This window comes from Oryzias latipes, chromosome 6 (genome assembly GCF_002234675.1).
Source record: "Oryzias latipes chromosome 6, ASM223467v1".
NCBI lineage: Eukaryota > Metazoa > Chordata > Actinopteri > Beloniformes > Adrianichthyidae > Oryzias > Oryzias latipes.
In genome coordinates, this window is record NC_019864.2 from 23135795 (window position 1) to 23160476 (window position 24682).

A 24682-nucleotide genomic window follows, 5' to 3' on the forward strand; every position below is an offset into this window, starting at 1 on the left:
GTCGGGGAGTAGAAACCCTCCATTTTGATTGGACACCAAAGCAGAGCAGGCCCTGAATGCAACCAAAGCTGACCCTATCATACAATAGCAAACATAAGACTGGCTTTTTTCAGAAAGGTAACACTGAACTGAACTAAAGTGCATCCAGAACTGTGCGCTCCAAAACACCCAAAAGCATCCATTTCAAACACCACCGAGGAGCTGCTCTCTGCAGCATTCCGCAAGAACTTTTGAGACTGATATAACTTTGTTTACCAAAACAACAAACTGCAAAGTTCAAAATTCTTCAACCAAAAAAGTTTACTGAAAGTGTGAACAGCAAGTTTATACTGTGACATTTTATATATTTACTGGAATCTATTTGAGTGTCTATTATAAAAACAAAAAGTTAAATAAACCAATTGTACTTTTATTGCGGAACATATAGCAGGTCTTTACATCATCTCCAAAACTCCTGAGAGGACTGTGGCATCGCCTCTGAGAGATGATCTGTAGGTGGTTTTCAGCATCTGTCAGCAGAGAGAGGCTGATGTAAGAACAGTTTATTATGTGTCAGTTAGTTGGGATCAGACTGACTCTGCTGCGCAAATATCAGCTGACACAAGTGACAGTGTGTGCTTCAGTTAGCATTTCATTAGCGCTCAAATGTCAAAGGTTCCTGTGTGTATTTGTGCACATTTATAGATGTAGAGACAGAAAAAAGATCTTTAGGAGTAACTTCTCTACATGATTGATTGACCTAATATTGATTTTTTGACTTGGATTCAATATTTTTTAATTAAAAAACAAAAAAAGTAGAAATCTATATTTGTCTTCAAACAGAATTTCATAGTTATGACATAAAGTAGCATTTAGATATTGGCGGTACTTTTGGGAAATAATCTGAACCTAGACATGCTTACTGATGTTTTTGTGGAGCTCTTTAAAATACATAAACCTGATCTCTCAATGTCATCTGTGTCTTCCGTGCATTGACTGAATATAAGTTATTTCAGATCACCAGTGGAGCCAGTTAATATAATATTTGTGTATTTTGTGCTGCAAGCACCAAATTCCGCATGGATGTACCTTAGGATCCCTTCTTTTAGAAAAGCACGTTAGCCATGAGAATATTTTAAAATGTATGTAATGTATATATAATATTCATATGGTAGTATTATTAGGGCACCCCTCAAGTATAAATACAGCATTTTGTGCATAAACAGCATCTTTACAAATGGCCGCCATTTTGGATTTTACTTGTGGCTAATTTGCTTTTCTAAAAGAGGGGATCCTATTGTCTTGGCCCCTATAGGGTCGTAGAGAAAAGCAGCCATATTGCAAGTGTAATGCAGGTGTGTGTGTCCTTCCCTTATACGCCCAGCTCAAAGGTGTTGTTGAAAATGCTACTTGTGCATGTAGTAAGTGTATCGTGAAGTATTAGTAATCTAAGTTGCATACCCTTTGATGTACGGATGATGCTGTTGTTCAATGCCGATACGCCACACTCTAGTTGATAGTAGTACCGGTCCCTTTGGGACCTTACTCTACTCAATAGTAGTCTCCTGTAGGACACCTGTAGGATGTCCAAACAAACTACGCTGTGATTATCTCATTTCGAACAGCCAGGCTGCACACAAGCAGCACGTACTTATCACACGAACAGCACTCCCTGGACTGGTCATGGAATTCACAGTATTTGGAGGGGTTAAAAAATGAAACATCTATACGCGGCGCATCTGCGTCTCACATGTAGAGCCGTGACGGTGTGGGATTTTTGATCACCGCGGTGATGAACCAGCAGACCAAACACAAATTCCCCAGGCAGCCGCATCGCAAATGAATACAATTACAATGCAGAATTCTTTATTAACAAATAACAGTAACAACCAACTACTAACTATCAAACTAATGAACTAACTATATAGGTGTTGTAGAATTACTATGTGTGTCTGTGCGCTGCGTGTGTAGAAGGAAGGAGCGCGCAGACGTGTGTAGGAGGATGCGCGTGTTGATTCTTCTGCAGCAGACCGCTCTCGAGCTGCACGCGAGTTTCACCTGTGCTCTCTGGTAATATATTATTTATTGCCCAGTAATAAACGAGACTGCAGACACTTTGTCACCTTTCTGGTAGCCATGAAGCCTGACACCCATGAAGAAGGCGGGGCAGGAGGCTCCGCCTTTGTTTATACTGACACGTAACATTGCGCTGCACAAAATAGTTCCCAAACAAAACATGTAGTGATATTCATGGAAATCTAACAGTGTGCGTTCATGTTTGGTGTTACCGAGTGAAGGAGAACAGTAATAAACCCCCTCCCAACACAAAATATTCCGGCGGGCGGCCGTGTCGCGCACTTAAGAACGCACACAGCTTGTAATGGAAATGATTACAATGGAAATGAATGATTAGAACCCAGTAAATTTGTTGTATTTCCTCGCGAGACGGAAACTTCTGTTGTAGAATGAGGATGTGTATTCTTGTTGGATTTCAAAATATTATTGAGGTGAAATGTTAATGGATTGCTGCCAAGTACCATCCACCATTGCATTGTTATTCTTATTCTGTAGCACTTTTCTTGCCCCCATAGGCAGAATGGCTGTGCAGTGACCCTATGTCTTTTTTAGAGTAAACTCAGCTGTCATTAAACAGCGAAAGGTCCAAACCCTTCCACAGCAGGTGCACCCTCGGTAACCTGCTTTCAAGTTTAATGAAGTGGCCAACCAAGTGCCCCCCGAACTTCAGCGCTGCAGCATCAAAGTGTTCTCTGGCGTGGCCAGGAGTCCTCATTAATGTCACACGGTTTTGTTTATGAGCTGAAGCGCTCACTGCGTGGTGTCAGACAGCATCTAAAGGGCCATGTTTCACATTCCAGCACATTATACCACAGCTGCACTGCGTCAACAATATGACAGATGCCATTCAGAGCAGAAATGGGTGTTTCTGTTCTGTATTTGCTTGTATAACAACCTTTATGCTTATGATATAAATGTGTATCTTTTTGCATCCCACAGGGGCATGTTGGGGGTCTATTACATACATAGAGCTTTTTTAACTCTTTTTTTCTAAGGGGGAGGGGGTTGTTTTTGCATCTTTCTCATAAAAGGCCTTTTTATCCATGTCTTATATCTGTCTTATTAGGAATTGTCTTCAACCTTTGGATTTCCTTGTAAGTCGAGCAGCTTTGAACTTTCTGCTTCTTTCTTTGTTTGTTTGCAAATCAGAGAGCCAGCTGCTTCCTGGGAATAATTTCACCACCGAGTGCAACATTCCTGGAAACTTCATGTGTGGGGATGGGAAGTGTGTTCCGGGCGGCTGGCAGTGTGACGGATTACCCGACTGCTCTGACAAGAGCGACGAAAAAGGCTGTCGTAAGTTCAAACTAAAAAAGCAAATGTCCTTTTTGGCTCCCTAGAATCAAAGTATTTAAACAAGAGCACCCATCTGAAGTCACACTGTGCTCTCATAGAGCTTTAACTCTTCATGCTGAACACTGTTTTGCTTGATCTGCTTTTTTACTCAAAGCAATTATGGCCAGTTCTCTGCCAGTTTCTTTAAAGCCCCCCTTCCAGTGCATCTTTCTTTTCTGTTTTCCAACCTTGGCCCTGGTTTAGAATCAGGCTGAATACTATCAAAGCGCTGGCTGATGACCTTTGTGTGCATGGATAATTGTTCATTTTTCATCCTCACTTTTATTTGGTTCCGATCACATGGGTCCTCTTTGTCAACCCCCCCCCCCCCCCCCCCCCCCCCCCACACACACACTAGCTAAGCCTGTGAAGATGGAATTGTTGATAAAGATTGTCTTCGAACTTCTGCCTCGCTCAATCGAAACCCCTGTCATCCAATAAAAATGCTTATTTAAATGTCTTAACCTCCTGTTTTTTCTCCAGGAAGGTCTTAATTCATCTCACCTAATGATTCTCCAGCTTCCAGCTCAGAGTTCGCTCAGAGCAACGTGTTTTTGACCACAAATTTACAAACGTTTTCCCTAAAGCCTTTTTTTCTTCCTAACCTGGCTTATTCTGAGCAGGAAAAGGAAAAGATCCCGTATCGTTTGTCTTCTGTTCTATCAGCCTCGCTGATTCCCTTCCTCCCTCCAGCCGCTGCTTCTCTGGTTGTTGTTGTCTGTCACTGGCGGCTCAGGAAGACAATTTTGGACGATGTTTTGTCCGCGGGCACATCAGCACACTCACAGCATGGAAAGCTACACTCGGCTGTCATCAGTCACTTTGCCGCGCTGTAGCCAATCTGGTTAAATATACCTCAAACTCTTCACTGCTGCAATTTGCAATAATAACCCTCCTACTCAGATTTATTCTGCATCTTTTAGAATCACTTAGTGATCTTTGAAACAGCCGATGAAAGCAGTATTAAAAGCTTTTGAGGAAATTCCGCTAACTGACATTAATCTAATAATAATTTCTCTAGAATCTACTGATAAACCAGTATGTTTGCTCGTTTTTGACCCTACATGTACAGTTTTCTCCCAAAGATAACCTTTATCTTCAGGCATCACACTCACTCTGACTTGGCTGTCAGAGGAGCATTTGTGTTGGACGTCTGCATTATCTCTTCTGGCGTAAGTGGGCCTTATTTTCCCAAAATAGACGGCGAGTTGTCAGGCTGCACCTCGGACTTCGTTGGACTCTCTGCAGAAACCAGCATTAGACAGATGATGGAAGAACAGGAAGGAAAATAAGGAGCAAACAGGAGGATTCATGGCGGTGCCTTCAGCTGACGTTCTGTCAAGATGTGTTGTTATCTAAGTAGAACACAATGCCTGGAAATTTGAAGACTGCAGCTCTCAGGTCTCTTCAGATGGATTCATAATTAGTCATCCCCTACTAGGAAAATGTCCACACACACACACACTCGGTTGTCTGCGTTGCCATCGGGATGACAGTTTGTTGACTTAGCCCATTCTCCTTCTGTGTTTGCGTTACATAGTGTGTGTGTCTCACAAGAGGAAAAAAAAAAAAAGGAAAGATGGAGTGTTTGCCATCACAGTGGTTGCTAAGGAGCCGGTGCAGTCTTGACCACTGCGGGATATTTAATTTCCTGCTATTTGTAACCTGAGCAGATCTTACAGAAATTTGGATTGTTTTGATTTCCTTTCATCTTTTACTTACCATATTTTCTTTTAGGATACACTGTATTACAAGGCGCACCATCAATAAATGGTTTATTTATAAACTTGTGTCATACGTAAGGCGCATTGAAATATGAGGCGAATTAAGTAAAGAAAAGAAAAGATTCAGAGATAGTCTGTTTGTCGGTCAGACTTTATCTACATTCAAAGAGTAGAAGTTGTTTTTGACACTACACGTTTGCTATGTTAGTGTAATTACGATACTTGTGAATCCCAATTTTGTTTGCAACACTTAAAAAACAGACTAATAGCACTTAAACAGACGTCACTTTGACTATGCTATCTCCCAACCAAATTAGTAAATCGTAAACAAACAGCCTAACTCCCAACATTGTTTGCAACACGTAATAAAGAAACGACTAAAACAAACGTTACTTTGACTACTCGAACTCCTAGCCTTGTTTGTAACGAGGAAAAAAAAAACATACAATAAAACTCAACCCTGTTTGCAACTTGTCACACACAGACTGATACAACTAAAACTGACTACGTTAACGCTCAACCTCATTTAGTACGTAATAAAAACATAATTCGATATCGCCACAATATAGCCATTTTAGCACATATACAATAACAAACAACCTTGTTTTTAACTCTTAAAACCAGACTGATACTTCTAACACAAACGGTACTCTTAATACCTTAACTCCCAGCTTAGTTAGTAACATGTAAAAAAAAAAAAAAATCACAGTCCAACATCACTACACGTTAGCCATGTTGGCATCTTTACGACACCACTTAACCTTGTTTGAAACTGCTTTAACACCATTAAGCACAACCAGTTTAAATACTTATATTAGGCACTCCAGATTTTGATTGTTTTTTGAAAAGAAATTGACGCTTTTAAACCTGCCTTATTGTGCGGAAAATACATGCAAGTTTTCTACAAATGTAGTCCTTGGGAACGTATCTAGGTCATAAAACATGTCCTTTCTAATAACCGTACCCTTCTTAATGTTGTTAGTTATGCCCTTTTTTTCGTTTAGTTAAGATACAACAACACAGGAAACCCTCTGGAGCAATTTTTGCCTGTGATCAAGGTCTATTTTTATCACATGCATTCACCCCAGAAGACAGCTGTGGAAGATTCCCTTTAAGCCGACCAGCCAGCAGATTGCATTGATGTGAATGTCTCTGATAGAAGGAGTACTCACTTGGTGCCTGCAGTAGAGGTCTAATGTGGGGACATCTCCCCGCTGTCTCATTACCGACTATCTTGTTTTTGGAAACTGTGAGGGGAGAAAAAAAAAAGAAAAAAAGAAGCGTCTTAGACCAACACTGATCATGGCGACTTCAGTTCAATTTAGAATCTGTTTGCAGCCTGGGAAAAAAAAAGTTCTGCCTAAACGCAAACAAGCACACATGCTCGCTCAAATGAGGAAGCATCAGTCCAATCCAGAAGGCAATATGGTGTTTTATATTTATATTTACTCATGGGCAGGTTCCTCCCACTCATGAACTACAGATGACATTTTCTGGAAGATTTTCCCTCAAAACTGAACTCCTCTCTATCTCCACTGTCCTGATTTTTGTTCTGTTTTGATTTAAAAAGGGAAAGGTTTTGAAGAGAAGGGTAACAGCTGAATCTTGTCTGGGTCGCCGCAATTGCAAATGCGGTCCAGTCTGTCACGTCTGATGGGCTGCCAAGAACTGGCTCATGGATGATGAGAAATGTTTATCCGTCAGGAAAAAGGCTGGCTTTTAGACTTTTTTTTTTCCCCAAACCTCCCTGCTTCTCCTCTCCTGTTTGTTTGTTACCCTGCTCCCCTCCAGCACAGAGGTCAACTTCATTCATGTAAATACTTTCCTCTGCCTTTTTCACTCTGCGCTTGGAGAAGAGAGGCTTGGCCTCATAAAAAAATACAAAAATAAATAAAAAAGCCCTGGGTGATGGCATTAAAAGATTCCCTGCAACGTTTTATAGTCCAGCTGGTGGAGGCTTGTAAAAGAAGTTTACATTTTGCTGCATTTTAATGGATGTGTAGTCTTTGAAGCAGGTCCACTAAAATGATTTGTTCTCTGATATTTCTTGGTTGTATTTAACTCTTTAACACCCTTTTTTTCTGGGTCTTTTTTTTTTTTTCATTTTCCGCTCCAGAAACCGTACACCGCATGTAGAAGTGCTGCTTGGCAGCGGGATGACTTCACAATCGTTCTCCGTGTGGCACAGAGCTCTCCACCTAGCAGCAGCTCCGGCTCACAGGCTGTGCTCGTGGTGTTGTGTTTGATGCCGGTTGGTTTTAAAGTCACAATTTGATGTTTTTGCAGTGCGCATCCACAGATTTGTATTGCGTGAATCCACATAGATATTCAGACTGTTTTTTTTACTTTTATTCCGAGAACAGTGACGAGTGGCGGCCTGTGCTGAATGTGGGAAGTGCTTCACATGTGAGGATTCTTCACGATGAAATGCTACTTTTCGGTTCAGTATCAGCTTCGACTCGCCCCACATTCTTTTTCTCTCGTTTTTCTTTTCAGAAACAGTTGAAAAAAACATTGTTTTTTCACCTTGCTGAAAACTGTTTTTATATAAAGGAAAAACGCTGCATCAAATTCAGAGTCGCTGAGTTAGGAGACAGCAGTGAAGTGCCAGTCCTAAACTAGAAAACACTGTCAGGTGGAGCATTGCTTCTTGACCTTGACACGTCCTCTGTAATATTTTACTTGTACAGGTTATATTTATCACATGTGATCAATTACAGAGACTATAGGCTTATGTAACACACAAATAAAAAATGAAAATAATTGACAGCTTTAAAACAATATAAGTACAAAAATAATACAATAAAAAACTCCAACTGTTGGACATTTTTGTTGGGAAAAGGAAATATTATAGCACTATGTGTCTAAATTCTCAGGTCTCATAAGACTTTCTGTTGACTTGTTATCTTGTTTGTGAGGTTTTCTCTTTGACTTCTTAAAAATAAACTGAAAAGCCCTGTAGAAAAAACAAAAGACTTCTGAACAAAGAATAAATGACTACGTGTCATATGAAACTGCAGATGAAGATAATTATCAGCTTAAATGCGACTCTATCGTTCTCTGTGTGGCATTGTTCGGCAGCAACACTTGCTGCCTAGCAAACGTTCATCTTCCAAACCCGCTTTATTTCTTTTACAGTTACAGGTTGCTGGGGCCTATCCTTTTTTTTTTTTTACTTGTTCTATCCAACTGCTGAGCAAACAGCTTAGATCTGAAGGCCATTTGTGTTGGACAGGTTTTACTATCACAAAAAGAGGTTATAGAACTTTGAGAAACCAGGGTGTAGATTTGTATAAACCTCTTTTTGTTGTATTATTTTTTATTTATTAGTTACATTTAGTGTGTGTGTGGGGAGGGAGAGGGGAAGAATATGAGGGGGGGGGGGTGAAGGAGAATAAAGGGAAGAGAGGTGAGAAAGTGGGGGATACAAGTACTGATTTGAATAAGTTATTATTTTAAGCTGTAACAATTATACCAAATCTGCAGGAAAGACAAATATTACATCAAGGTGAAATTCTGACACGAAGATGAGAGGAAAATATCTGTCCATTAATACACTGTGGGTAAGGAGGAGGGATGAAGCAGACAGGGAGCAGTGTGGCAGTGTGCACGTGGGGGTGGAGATACATGCATGCTGCCGAACTGAACTGTGTGTTCATAAGGGGAACCAGATCCTCGCCAGCCAGACCAGGAGGAGAGGAGAGACCCCCAGGCCAGGAGCACCCCCGGCATTGGGACTCAAGCAGCCCAGGAGGTAGGGAGGAGGGGACCGCCCACCCAGCCATGGGGGCCACCAGGCGCCAGATACCGAGACAAAAGCCAAGGACGAGGCCAGGGCCCCCGAGAACCCATGAGCCACCCACTACCCAACCGGCGCCCCGTCTCCACAAGCCAGCCCCGGCACCCGACCCGAGCAACCCAGAGATCGCCGCTGGGGCCTATCCTAACTACTGTGTGGTGAAGGTGGTGTCCATCGGAATGCCACACAACCATACACACTCACATTCACACCTAGAGACAATTCAGAACCATCAATGAATCCATGGAGCATGCTGTTGGACTGTGTGTGGTAGGGAACTGGAGAGCTCAGAAAAGAAAAATGTTGAGGAAACTTATTGAAAGGAAATATGTGTTAAATAATTTTTTTTAGGATTTTCCATTTTAACTTTTTTTATAAATTCAACTGAAATTGCAGATGTGGAATAAATGTGACAAAGAAAAATCCCATAAAGTAACGTAATGATTTAAAAAAGGAATAACACTCACAGATGTAAAAGATGCCTTTTTTTTGTAAAGTAAATCATTTTATTAGCTCTTAAGAGAGCCTCCTAACGTCAACCTTGAACTTATTTATGAAAGGACACTGATGACGCCATGATAATAGCTAGCCCTTCTTCTTTTCATATCAAACAAAGACCAGTATGACAGATATTTCAAGCTTAGCCCAACATTCATCTGGTTGGTTTGCAGTTAGGTTCAGGCTCTCCGATTCTGACCAGGAGCTTTTGTGTGACTGTCCACCTCCAGTCCAGAAGTGCAACCTAGCGGGAGAGACGACCTTATGTGGTGGCATGTTCAAGAGGACCTCAGGCAGATATTCATGAGTTGGGTGTTGAAGAATTCCTCACACAAAGAGGTCAAAAGTAGTGTCCTTTTCCCTGGTGTCCATAGCACCAGCCTGGGAGAGTGTTCGACGAAATAGTTGCTGACAGAAAAGAGAAGGCGGAGAGCTGACTGAGCTTAGTGAGCCTCAGAGCCAGGATTAGCCTTTTCGCCCTTGTCTGAGCAAGGCATAAGCAACCAAGAGAGCAAATTCTTAGCGGGGGAAGAGTGGAGGGGGGGCTGGGTGAGCGGTGTTGCAGAAATTCATTTTTAAAGTAAAAAAAAAAAAATGAAGGTTCTGTTTTCAAGCAATGCTGGCCTTCTTAAAGGACTGTAGCCTCTGTGGCAAACAAAGGACTCTTTTCGCTGCAAACTCTTTTATATGCCTTTAAACGGCTGAGCCCTCACCAAATGGTGGTGATCACAAAGCAAAGAGCAGAATCGTGGGACCCTAACAAGAGACTGTTGACATCCCAATGTTCTGCTCAGATTTTGGTCGTTGAATTTCTTTAATCATGACAGTGAAGCCGTGGCTTCTTCTTCCATTCTCAGTTTTTTTTTGTTATGTTGGCACAGAATTGTTTCACAAAATTTTGAACTGTGAATTAAACATGAAAACCCGTCCTAAAAGAAAGTTTTTGAAGATGAGGAGGATTTGAAATATTTTTTATCATGTGTTTCCAGTTTTTACTCAATTATCTGAATGTCATTTTATGCTGCTGGCTTCCTTAGCCTATATATACACACATGGATGTACACAATTTACATTTCAATCACCCTAGCAGATGATATCACAGAAGGGATCAATAAATTGGAAATTTACAGTGTTGATGTATCACTTTTCACGGTCTCGCACTTTTGTGGATATTTACATTTTTCTTCAGTGCAAGTGTGCAAAGAAAAGTGTGAAAATGTTAGTGTCTGTCTGAGAAAAGAGAATAAAGTGTGTACTAGTGCGGGGTTTTACATAATACAATAATATAACCCTACTTCACAGATTACACCTATCGCTGGTTATTTTTGCTTAACAACCGTGATAAACGCAGGAACACTGTATACTACTAAATTTCCTTTCTCATCTAGTTTCTTTCTGTTGAGGTCTGATTGCTGATGTACTATATTTTCGTTGGATACCAGCTTAGTGACTATGTGTATGAGTGTCTTCCCTGAGACTAGGAGGTCGTAGGTTCAAATCCACGCTTAGGTCATACCAAGGGCTCTAAAAATGGGACCCAAAGCTTCCCTGCTTGACCCTCAACATTAAAAGGTTGGATCAGGGGGTTAAACCACCAAATGGTTCCCAAGTGCGGCTGTGGCTGCAGCTCACCACTACCCCAGGGGATGGGTCCAAGCCTGAGATGGAATTTCTCATGCCAGGTCTGGAACAGCTAATGGGCCGTCAAGCTGAATACTTTCCTCGGATATAGAAGCTCATTTATAAAGTCCCACTCCGATCATCTTTTCATTTTCGGGTAAAAGCATTCCCAGTTGTTTTTTTAATTATTATTGTGCAGTTTGTTTGTTTTTTTGCCAAACATTGTGTCATTTTCTGGGACACCTTTTCTCTAGATTTCTCTAGTTTGTTAGGAATTTGCCTCTGAGTTGTGGGCAAGATCGTTACTGCAGAGCTCTCCCGCCAGCTTACAGCCCCTCACAACCCCAACCTAACAATACCAGTACAACAAGAATGGCGAGCTATACTGGATCTCTCCAGCTGTGCAGTTTTGAGCCAGATGCTCAGACGAGGAAATCAAAGACGTTAATGAATCTATTTGTCTGTAAGTTGATCAGGGAGCTATCGTGTGGCTAGCCAATTATAGCTCTTACGTCATTGCTCCAAGCTTTTTCCAATTGAATTTTTTTGTCTGCTCCTGACTCACGACGACTTCAATAAAAAAATCCTCAGAAATGCATCATTGAGAAAAACGCTACAAGAACACAGAAGAAAGAAGAGATTTTGAGTTTTTCATTTTTGGAACTGGAACACAGAAGGATTTTTGCTTTTAGAAATAAATACATTGGAGAAAATACTGAAAGCAGAAAAGTCTAATGGGACTGTAAGGGATTATATTATTATCATGGAGCGAGTACAAATTCGATCTTATCCAGTGTCTCGCTCTGACTCAGCCTCTTGCTGCCACATATATATTTTTTAAGTATTTTTTACCAAATGCTATTATAGTTTAAGTCAGAGTCAGAATTAATTCAAAGCGATCGCTTACAAATCTTCCAAAGAATCAAAAATGCTGTCTGATCATTTTAAGAGAAGCATTGTTGGACGGTTCAGTTCAAACGAGACTGTTTTAGCGTCGTCGTCGCCTTTCGTCGGAACGTTTCTGCACAGTTATTTTAGGGCAGATCACAGGCCAAGCTGTTCAATTATCACTTTATGCGTATCCTTTTTTTTCTTTTTGAAGTCAAACAGGATTTTATCCAAGTGGAACAGCTTAGCAAAATTACCACTGGCTTTTACATTCTTTTACCCTCACATAAAGGAAGCTCTAGCATGTAACACCTTCTATAGATGAGTATTGTCTTGTCCAAGGCCTAGACAGTAAAATGTGTGATCATTTTGATCCGCAGGCTGACTTGATTGCCCTTCTTGCTTACATCGTGACTCTCTTACCCATTGATTTTTTCCCCCCTTCAGAAAATCTCTCCAAGGTCAGAGAAGTCTTTGAAGTCCTTAGCTGTCTCCAGCCTTTCTCCGCCTGTCTTCTCTCCACCCTGCTCTCCATGGGTTCTCCCCTCTTCCAGTCTGCTGTCAATCATACATGTCTACCATGACTGAGCTCTACCTGTGCTGAACAAGTTATTTTGCTCTTTGAAGAACTAAGGGGGAAGTGTTAAGGGGAGCACAAGCCAGTGAGCCAGCATTTAATATTGATGCTGATATCACAAAGGGGGATGGTCAGATACACTAATTTACATTTGTGTTACAAAATAGAAAGATTTATTTTTATGTAGTTTCAAAACATTTTGAGTAAAAAAAACAGACATTTTAGATTAGTTCTTTTTAGTTTTGTTTGATTACTGACAAAAAGAAATGCAGTATTTCATGATAAAAATGCTGTGTATGGCTACATACACACCGGCTATGTGATGTACATGAAGGAACGCGCTAAACGCAGCTTCTTGACTGCGCTCTTAATCCATGGTGTTCACACCGGACACTTGACTTGGAAGAGGCTTGGTGTAAAAATGATGAGGGGGTCCAAATCTCTTGAATCTTTCTCCAGGCTTTTCTTTCACAGCTCTCTTCCGATATATGAAAGACTTAAGTCAATTTCGTATTGCTTCCTTCCACTTACGGCTGCACCCTATCCGTACATTTATCCCTCCAAGCGAAAGAATATGCAAGAAAACTGTTTTCAATTTATGACATTACTACAGCTTGATGACGTCATCAGTATACACCGGTCATCTACGTTAGCGCGTAGCTGCCAGTGCTTGGAAAATACACAACAGCATTAGTTTTATAACTTTATAATGTCTTTAAAACCAAAACTCAATACTTACATTGAAACATAAAATTCGACCGTTCGGAGCACACCCTCGTGAAGAAATGGGTTTCTCCTCCACAGCATAATATGGATCACCCTACTGGTAGAGGGATAGCCAACCCTAAGTCGCTACGGCTCCTCCTTAACAAAAAAATAAAAAATAAACTTTCAGATACCTCTATAGCTTTAAATTCCCCTATGATTAGAGCAATAGTGAGGAACCAACGGGGTAGGGAAGCTTCAGTTTCGGCTTCAGTGTCATATAATTCATGCCGGGCACAAACTGCAATTATCAATTTCTCCTCTACAATCAATTTTCAAACGGTTGGCACGTCAGTGAATTAAAAGGGAACCCTTCCATACGTCGCTACCAAATCCAAGTCCCTGATTGGTCAAATTTGACCTGGTTTAACTTTTAATGCACGTTCAGTAGCAGCATGTTTTGTATGTATAGCTCAAAAATTGTCGTAGAACACATGAGTTTTAATGAGAAAGCCCAAAACACACATTTATGCACGTTAACATAGACTTTTCACCTGAAGGTGCCACTTGAACACGCGTTGCAGAGAGCGGTGTGAACGCACCTTCCATCTGACTGATGTGAGCGGGTGTGTCTGTTTTTGTTTGTGCGTCCCTTGGCCGCTCGTTTTAATGTCAACATGCCGCCTTTTCCTCTTCATGATCATCCTACCTAGAGGAAACGGCTCGACTGAGAAGCTCATTCGTTTTCATTTGTGCTGCTCAGCAGAATGCTGGAATAAGTTTGGAGGCCATCCAGCTTTCTGCTTGATTTTTGTAAACAACTTCTCCAAAGCCTTAGAGCTGAGAGAAGGAAATTAGGCACAGGAATTAAATTGAGTGGAGACAGACAACAGGTTGGAGGAAATGGATACATTCATGACGATTGAGGGAGAAGAAGAAAATACCTCAGCAGTACCCAAAGGGTAGCAGCAACTTAGTTTATTGATCATCAGGAAAAAAATATGATCATTCATATCATGCATATGTTATTTATTTATTTTTTGTGTTAAGAATGATCATATAATAATCATATCCAACTCTAAATTCAACTGTACATGAAGTTGATTCAGCTTCATGGCTTTAGTTGAGGAAAATGAGCATGTCTACATGCTCAGTTGTGACCGTCAGTTCAACAACAGAAAACTGTCTTTCACAACGCCTGGAGACAGTTCCTCATGAGGGGATGCTGGAGGATGGTTCCAATAAAGCTTTGGCCTTCAACATCACTCATGGCCTGCATATCCACCTCAATCAATGTCCACATCTCTCGGGTTATTCTCTCTCAGCGCTGAGGATTGCAGCTCCTACTTGTTAGCAGTTTTGCCTTGAACTTCATAACCATTGAATCCAAACTGGTTCTTCTCAATTAGCGCTATTGCTGTTTAGCTGCCAGTGTGGCTTAAATTCTGTTTCCATGGCAACTCTGCTGCATCTTTGAACTGCAGCGCCCCTGCTGGTTGCAGGGAAGCCAAGATAACCAGTGGATTGCTATGAAAAATACTCTGTAAAATGATCAAATTCCCCACTTCCACCTCCCTCAAATAATATTAATCTTCTGTTTCTTGCTTAAGTTTCCCTTGCATTTCAGTGAAACACATCAACTTTGTCCCTCCAACCATCCCTGGCTCCCACTCACTATTTCCCACTCATGACTTTGCCCTTCATGTGACTTTTGAGCTAATTTGAAGCCCAAACATTGAGTCACATGAATTTAAGCCAGCAGTATGTGTATTAATGAGGATTCATATGGAGAGGAACTGACTGAGGAATCTCAGAGCAATAAGGCTGCTGTCTTTCAAGCCTTGCAGAGGGAAAAAGAAAATTCAGCACACATGTGCTTGCCAAGAGAGGAACTTTCATCAATTTCCAAAAAATTCAAAATAAATGAATCTAGAATTGGAATTCAGGTCCCCGTGTAAACAAAAAAACAATGAACACCTTGAGATTGAGTATGTTTCCCAACAACTCTTGTGCTTCGTCTTCTAAAATGAGAGTCATGCAAAGTAGGATTGGATTGGAGTCTTGGCTGTCCAAATATACAAATGCAGCCTGGGCTATATACTCATAGATTTGGTTCTGTCCCAACCTCCTCTCGCACTCTGAGGATTAGGTGTCATCCATGGGATGGGCGCTCCAGACTCTTCTTGTTATGTCTTGGCTTCTGCTCTCGCTACACATAATTGCCACAGCCTGAAAGAACTCATAAATCAGCCTGCCACAATGTAATGTAGAGAAAAAAATGTGGGCCCCATGGCATTTGAGATGGCCCAATGCCAACCTTAGAGCTGGCCAATTCCAGCCCAATACCAAAATAAGAGATATATATGTTTAAAACTTTTTTTTTCCCTATAACAAGTGGCTTGTCTTTTTTTTCTTTGAGAGGATGGGGGTGGGGGTTTATTAAGCTTCACAGTTTTATCGATGCAGGACTTAAAGGAAAAATGTGATAGAGGAAAAGAGTATCCTTTAATGTGATGGCATTTTTATTAGTAGGAACAAACAGCGAACGACAACTATAGCAGTTTCTTCCCTATACGTTAAGCCTCAGTCACATGCACCTTTTTGGGGAGTTGATCGTATGGGTGCTGTAGGTTTTTGGGTTGTCCGGGCCCATGGAGGGTCATAGATAGGACATCTTAAGTGTGTCTTGCAGTTAGTTCCCCTTTGAGACTCGTACGGCCACCTCTAAGAACGTCATGAAAATAGAAAGTACCATTGTTGTTCGTGTGGTAAGTGTGTCGTGAAGTGTTTGTAGGGATAATCGGAGCTACACACATTGATGATGTATGGGTGATGCTGTCATATGGTACCCTAACGCTACGCTCATTGATTATTTAAAAGAGAACTGGACTGAGTGAGTGTGACATAACACATAGGAAAGGCCTTACGTCTGGCTCTGGCAAAATGGAGCCAAATCAGTCGCCGTACTTTCGCAAAACAGATGTCGCCTGACCACAGTGTTTGGTCCAATTTGGTCTGAGCCAACGTTTCTGTGATAACTACTATCGCCAATCAGGAAAATCTTGTTTGAAGTCCACACCCCTTCCTCTGAAAGCGAGCTTGGGAGAATCTGTCAATCAAATGTTCGAGGTGGTCAAGAGCGGGCACCACATTCAGTTTATAATGTGAATAATTTGCGATAAAAATCAGTATAATGAAAAAAAAAGAGGAATTGCAAGAATATGTTAAAAAGAGATATCAGAGCAAGAATGGTTGCTCTGACTGAGTAATAACTGCTCATTTCTCAATACAAGTCTATGGGATTTATGCTTCTTGGAGCCAGTGGGTACTTCTTAATTGGAATTTTTGGGGGAGGGACTGCTCAGTCCAGTTCTGTGGTACAGTCCATGGCTGCTCTCTGCTTTGTGTCAGTGCCCGTAGGATGCCCACACAAACCATGCTCCAATTTTGTTTTTATTGCCTAATTTTCTAAATTCTACCAGTAGCGCCCACTTATCACTTGTGCAGCACCAACAGGCGCCTTGTGCAGTCTGCAGGGTTTGGGGAGGTTAGACAAATGAAAAATGTGTGCGAGGTGCCTGCACCTCACCTACTCCCCCTTCACCCGCAGACAGTCCGCATCCCCCCATAAGGGCAGTGCTAAAATGACAGACATTACATCACATTTTCTCTTCACATCATGTATGTAGAAAATAGACCCGAGTTTCCATGTGAAAACATCAGGATCTTCAGACCTTTTCATGTACTTCATTGTGTTTAGTGCAGCTCGACAATGCTCCAACACTCAGAAGTGCTTTCTTTTCTTAATGCATGTCTGTTTTGTTTTATTTACCTCCTGCTGCTGGGGGGTGGGGGTGGGGATTAGGTTGCGCTAAAAGCTCCGGGTTAGCGTTAAACTGAGCATTAACACGTATTGATGTTCTACATTCTCGTCGCTCAGTCTCAGGCCTGTCTTTGGAGATAAGAGCCATGGCCTGCTTAGACTGATTGATGATAGGAGCCAGGCAAACAGTCTCCTGTCCAATTTGTTCTCTGTCATTGTCTGTAACCTGCTTTCCCTTTTTGTAATCTTTCCTCTTCCTTGTTATACTGTAGGTATGAGAAGGTAAAGATAACCAACATCATAAGCTGAATATCAAATTTGGTATTAATTTGATTCTGTTGGAATCCAACTGTACGTATATTAATAGTATATAATTGATATATGAATAATAAAAGATGGATGGTTTGGTACTACTGTCTTGAATGAATTCTACTGCAATTTAGCCATTAAAGCTGATGAAAAACTATTGGGCATTGTTGGTTTCTAAAAATCCTCCCCGCAATGCACAGACTAATATGGAGTTTTTTTCCCTTTTTGCTCTTTTCCCAACTCGCCTTGTCCCTGAAAGCTAAGGGGAAGTCAAAGTGTGCTCCTACGTTCTTCGCCTGTGCAAGTGGCGTTCACTGCATCATCGGAAGGTTTCGCTGCAACGGTTTTCGCGACTGTCCTGACGGCAGCGACGAGGACAACTGCAGTAAGTGTCTCATACATTCCCCACCTCTCAACACATGAGAAAGTCTTTGAAAAATCTTTTTATTTCAGTTTAGCCAACTGGCCATCGCAGGTTTAATTGGAAAACAAGAGTCAGACGCTGAAGGACGCTCTTAAATAATGAAAGAAACATCATCTCGGCAGCATTTTAATTCGATACAAGTATCGCTAAATGAAATATCGGGATATATTGCCGAATCGATTTTTCCCTACAACCCTAGGTGACAGTGAAGACGTTTAAATTTGGAGACTTATAGCGTCAGACTCTGAAAAAAGTTTTTTCATTCTTTTAAACATTCATGAGTTTGTGTCAGTTGATCACACAGTCACTTTGAAGGACAGCAGTAACTTTGAATCACAATTAAGTTCTTGTCTTCATTTATTTCAGCTTTAGAGTCTCAACCATGACAAAAAAAAATATGGTTTCATTTTCTATGAAAAGAACTTCAAATGGTTCTACTGTTATTTTGTAAACATGATTTTTTATGATAACAGTTCAGTGGAAATTGAATGGTCTGTCATCCTTAATAATGATAATCACACCATCAAATAACAGAAATCTGCGTATTTTTTTTTGTATAATGGCATTTTTCCATGAGGAAACCAAGAACAATTTTCTTCTAGGCTTTTAAGGTAAATTTGACCTTTTTTTTAGGGTTGTTAATTTTGAAAAGCAGCAATTTACAACAGTTAAAAGTTGAAAAAAATAAAGAAAATAGAATAAAAATATGAATATGTAAATAATAGCAGTGCCCAAAGTTAACCCCATAAGGTAACCCCATTGGTTCACCAGAGTTAAATAATAATAGAAGAAAAAGAAAGCAGACAGGAATCCATAGTAAAATGCTATTTAAACCCACAGTTTGGCTCTAATAAACCTTTCTAAAACAAATATTTTAGTACCACTGCTCAGTTTTTTGTAAGAAAAAAACATAAATAATGCAAAGAATAGTTTATGGTTAAACATCCATAAAATATGTTTTTATATTCATTTTTGCTAATTTCATAGCATTTGATACAACATTTTGTCTCTGTCTGGAGGGAAGGTGTCATCCTAAAGCTAAAAGAAAAATAGAAAAATTAAGAATTTTAGCTATTGCCAAAAAACAACAAACTTCAAATACATGGTTGTTTTTCATGATGTTTTTTTTATAAAATGTTACCCTTCTTTGAATGTCTTGCAACCTGGTGCCATACACCAGAGATTTTTTGTTATTTAAGTGTGACCCCCTCACCTGCCGTCTATGGCGGAGGATGTGAATTGGGCCAATCACTCGCCTTTGTCAGAGACGGTATTCTTTTTCCTGCGGCGCCGTGCTCACAAATCTAATCTCGCTATTTAAATGGATCTGTGCTCCCTGCTCACAGCGCATACTGCGTCACCGCTGTGTAATTGTCTGGATCCTCTCTCAAGATAATTATGCCTCCTTTTGTAGGAATGAGAACAAAGCAAGAAAATCCAAATTTGTCCTTATAGGGAGTGGCGGTTTCTATGCTGAATGAAAACCTTACAGTTCTTATCAAAAATCAGCGAGCAAAAGCCTTACATACAGCTTTTTGCTTTTACTGAGTCTGACAAAGACTATCTGTCAATAACAGCATTTATCATATATATTTAACTGTTGCCTCTGGCAAGTTTAAACAAACCAAACCTAACCTACATGGTGTCAAATAACTGAAAAAAATATTTCTTTCATAGTGCTTGTGAAGGATTGTTCATGGAGTTAAGGGGGTGTCATAGCTGTTAAATCACAGAGAGCTCTTTTTAAACTAACCGTTACTTTAAGCCTAAAACCTTTTTCTGCAACACGGTATGATGTGATTTTTGACCTCTGACCTCAATCGCAGCAGGTAACCCCCTGGTGTGCTCGGAAACTCGGTTCAAATGTCGAAACGGCCGCTGCGTGGACCGAAGCTTCTTGTGCAACGGACAGGACAACTGTCAGGACAACAGCGATGAAGAGCTCTGCCTGACAACAGCAGGTAAGTGGATCATCCACATCCACAGAGGTAAATCTGCTTTCTGTTCGGCTTAGGTGACAGGAAAGCTGGTTGAGAAAACTGGATTTTTATTTTTTTATTTTTTTTACCTACAAGCCACTGAAAATGGAAGCCATCCATGTGACGCTTCAAGCTACAGATTTCTAAATGTGAGAATGTAAAAAAATTGTTATGAGAAAAAAGATAGATTTTCAATGATTTTTTTAATAGTTTTTCCGAAGAAAATTTAAAAAATCCACTGAAGTCTTAGTGTTGTGACTATATGCAGGAGAAATATATTTGTAAAGCACAATTTAACAAGAGCGCCATTTAAACGGCTTTATTGGCAATCATAATTCTTTTATAGTCTTCCAAGTTAGCTTCAAAATCCAATTATGCCAAATGAAGAGGATGTCTTCTATTAGGGTTTAAAGGGGAGGCAATGGAATAGGGTGTTATTAACTGTTACCTTACAGCATTTTTGCCACATAAAGTTACTCAAAATGAAACAGTGGTGTCATTATTCTGATAATCAGGCGAATGCAGCCTGGTTTCTGTCACGTCGGGCTCATATGCTTGCACAGCAGTCAACTTCTGTCAAAACTTCAACTTTACTTTCACTAGCAAGCCAGCCACTTCTGCAGTCCAATCCTGCTGCACCTACAGCACAGCCCCAGGCATCCAAATGTGAACCTCTCAAAAAGTTCTGATATTTATACAGAATACGTGTCTATCTCGTTCCTCCCGTCACGGTGCCTCAACCCTGGAGAACTAGAATGTTAAAAATAACAGAATAGACTCAGTGAAGGAGAATTCAATAATCCTGGCACAAATAGCTTAAAAATTTCAGAAATTGGAAACACAACACACAAAATGTGTCTGATAAAGAGGTTTGGAGCCGTCAAATAACAGCAAACATCTAAACAGGTATACAGAAAACGTGGATTAAACTTTAAATTGCTTTTAACCCTTTAATACCGGATATGTTGCCTGTGAAACAAAATAACACGCAACATTTTGCGCTACCGTAATTCTTCCACTACCTATATCCAACAGATTACCGGTATTTATGTTGCTTTCTATCTATATACAAGACTTTACTACCATTTTTCTTCGTGGAAAGCAGTTTTTCTCAGCTTTAAAATCTGTTGCAATTAAGTAAGTTGTGTAAATTACATTAATTCAAAGAACATCAACACTAGAGCTAAAGCTCCAGTGTAAAAGGGTAAAGCTGGGGCTCTTCTGTAGTTCTTCTCAGTTTTAAAAACATCTAATCATCTTTGCTGGAGTTCAATATTCTCCTAAAACTCCGAAGCTTCTCCCCTTTTATTTAACTTGTCTTAAATGGTAAAAGCAGCAAAATGTTGATTTTTATTTGTTCTTTGTATGGAAGTGAAAGAAACATCGAGTGGCGGTCAATTTTTAATTACAAGACGAAGCTCCCAGACTGTACAGCTCAATGCAGACTCAGAATGCTGACTTAAACTATACGGTGATGCAGAAATATCGATCCATGTGTGTCCACTGCACTCTCCGTCATTCGTGTAAGGAGATGTGGAAAAAAAGTTCTGCTTGTGTAGAAGGATTTTACAAAAATACAAGCAAGAAGTTACTTTATTTTGGATTTTAAAGTTATTTTTGCTCATTTCTTTATCCTTTCCTAACCAAACAAAAAAAACCCAGATCTGGCAACCTCTCCTATGAGCAAAGGGGACATTATTAGTCTTTTAAAACATTCTGATACATTATCTCATAAAATGTTCATGCACATCAGTATGGATTCAGTTAAGATCTACTGAGTGGCTTATAATGCACCCCACTGCTGGCTCTGAGTGCAGCTATTTATCTCCACATCCTACATAGAGATCGTTCCCTGCCTAGGAGCTGCTTTATTAAAAATCCTGTTAACACCGAGAGGTTTTGCAAAAAACTTTCCCCTTTTAAAAGTTTTACAAAGTCTCAAGTTTTATCTGTTTCTTATCAAAGAGCACTGATATTTTGTAATATCCGGCAGGGGTGGTTGCAGCAGAGCCTGCACAAAAGCCAGATTAGTTTTATTTTTTCCACGTATTTTGATGAAGTTCCACTAGTTTAAGCAGTGCTGTTGACACACAGCGGCCTCACTCTGCTCACAGTTTGCCTCTTCACATAATAAGCACAGACCTGCCGACGACAGATAAGACACGTAATATCTGCTCGGAGCCACCTGAGCCTAACATTTCCTTCACTTTCCTTCTCAGCCACACTTCCTCTGTGGAACTGTTCCCCCTTTTTATTCCTAATTACCTCCTTCAGTGTCTCCACGTTTGCTTCAGCTATTAGCAGCGTCCGCTGAGAGCTCAGCTCACTGTCTGCCAAAGGACTGATTATTATGGTTTTAAGATATGATGATTCGGTTATTCTTCCCTGAAGTGTCAAGAGAAGAAAATTCTCACAAACATCATCAATCTTTAGGGATTTTAACATCATTATTTAATGATATTAGTGTTTTAAATGACTGGCCAAAATGGATTTTTAACACTGCAATGCAGTTGGGTAACCAAAAGAGCATCAAAGCACTGCTGTCATTATTATTATTTTTTTTTTTTATCGAAGCGGTAATTGATTTCTGAAATCTAGACGAGAAAAGTGTCAAACTGCAAAGTAGCAAATCCACTTTTCTATGAATATAATTTGCTGCTGCAATTGACTGAACGTAAAACAAAAACCGCTGTATTAATAAAATATAGTAAACAAGAATTGCTGAGACTGAATTGACAAGTACCAAAAGGTAGCAGAGATGAGTTTTAAGGCTAAGGGTAGAGGCTGTGCTGTAGTCACGTGCACCTGTACGATGATTGAAACGTACGGGAGCTGCAGGTTTTTGGGTTGTCTGGGGCCGTGGAGGTGTTATAAAGAGGAACAACTTTATCTTAAGGGGAGCACAGTTCCCTTGAGGCTTGTCATGAAATTTCATGAAAATGTAAAGGATTGTCATGCGTGTGGTACTGCACAGGGCTCACCATATAATAAGGTGTATCGTCAATGAATAGATGTTTTTTTAAGTGATGTCATATATAATGTGCACCGTTACTCTAAAGAACATTTAGTGAAAACAAAGAATTAGAGATGAACCTTTATTTACTGCCTTCACAGTAATACTAGAACTTCTATGTGATACACTACACGTTGGTGTATTTACAATACCTGTAACTCCTAATCAAAGTTTCCAACATGGAAAACCAGAATAATACTACTAAACTGCCAACCTTGTTAGTAACACCTAAAACCAAAAAACACAGTCCGATGCCGCTACACATTAGGTGTGTTAGCGTACTGTGTGTGCGATGATATCCACCTATGTTTGTAACTGATACTGTGACAGAGCGCCACGTACTTCTTAAAGTTGCTTCAGCATCAGTGAGCATAACCAGAATGAACCTGTATATAAGACACACTGTTGTTTTTTTTTTGTTAAAAATCAAGGCTTACTTATGACGTCCAGGTGATGCTGTCTAAGGTGTCCTTATGCAACACTCTAGTCGTTCATAAGGTGTGAGTACTCTTTGCTGACTTACTTTATTTCCTTATTTAACAGTCAGACTGTTAAATAAGGAAATAAAGTAACACACCTTTCACCTGAACTGCTCTAAAGGGCTCTCTGTGCAGTGCACAGGATTTTGGGGAGTTGAAAAAAAAGAAAAATCACCTATTACACCCCTACTTACCCCTACATGTTTAAGTGTTCGCTACCAACTGTCACTCATGGCATGCCTGTAGAAAAAATGCGCTTGAACACTTTGCTATACAGGCTCACCAAGTGGTCTACGACTTTGATATTTTATGCAGGCCATCTGCATGCCCCATAGAAGTTTGCCCTTTTTTTTTATATTCAGAGAGCCAATATCCACCTCTAAGGGCTGTCGTAACTAAGTCACAAACCGTAGTGGACAGGTGTTGCATTTCCCTCAAGCTCCTTTTTTGTACTTTCCCTTCCTCCCCCTGGTTTAAGGGATGGAGCACAGCACAGAAGAGCATGTTTGTATCTGTAACCAAGTGTGTTGGAAGCGCCACCACAGGGCTCACACTTCAGTCAGATGACTGTGGGACCTCATTGAACATAAGAGAGCCATTGTCTTATCCAGAGCAGCAGTCACATGAGAGCAGAACTCATCCTTCAAATGGACACACAATGAGTTTAAGCACATCTGACAGACTTTTCCGCTAAAAAAAAAAATGCCGGAAAAGAAACCAAACAACCGATGCAGTTTCTGTACAATGCAGTGACCTTCGTTGAAGGTCAACATATTGATGAGTTGAATAAATAAAGGGAATGAGCACATCTGATGGATCTAAGTATTTTTTTTTTCAAACAAAGTAATTGGTTCTAAAGTAATCATCAGACTGTCTCATTACCCAACAATTAACATGCAGGGACTAAAAGTATCAGGTGGCATAGTAGCTGAAAGACGGTGTTAATGGTTCACGCTCACATGTCCTCTGTCTCAAAGAAGATCCTTCTGCATCGTTTTTCCTTGAAACGGGCTTTGAAGTAAGAGACCTCAGCAGTGTGGGGATGTGTAAGTGCTGGGAATGTAAGAAAAGAGGGGCCAGAGGATGATGTGAGGGCTTCAAACACTCAATTGGCTTTGTGGGTTTTAAAGATAAGGCATCCTTTGTGTAGTCATGAGCATCAAAGGATTGTTATATGTGTGTGTGTGTTTGTGTGTTTTGTTTCTGTACATACAAACTTTGTGAAGTTATGGCAATAAGGCTATTGTTCTATGGTTTTACACATCATAAAAAAAGGTTTTTGTTCTTTTTAATCTTTTGAAGACTATTATTCATCATCCGTTCACTGCTAAACAACAAATATATCCTGAAAATGCACAAGCTGTTATAAAAAATACTCTTTGAAACATTAAACTATTAGTTAATACATTTACATACATGCAACCTTATTCCGAAGTGGTTAACATGCCAAAGAA

The 24682-nt window shown here is 40.2% G+C and overlaps 1 protein-coding gene across 2 annotated transcripts in view; it reads left to right on the top strand.

The window, feature by feature from the left end:
* The window catches only part of ldlrad3 (low density lipoprotein receptor class A domain containing 3), a 101979-nt gene that overhangs the window by 31751 nt on the left and 45546 nt on the right, over positions 1-24682 (top strand). Inside the window, exons 2-4 of one of the 2 annotated variants that reach the window (XM_023955938.1) lie at positions 3205-3351; positions 17593-17718; positions 19587-19718. In XM_023955938.1, coding sequence (XP_023811706.1) covers positions 3205-3351; positions 17593-17718; positions 19587-19718 — 405 coding nt within the window. Of the gene's footprint in view, positions 1-3204; positions 3352-17592; positions 17719-19583; positions 19719-24682 lie in introns of both variants that reach the window. The other variant, XM_023955937.1, reaches the window with a different exon arrangement.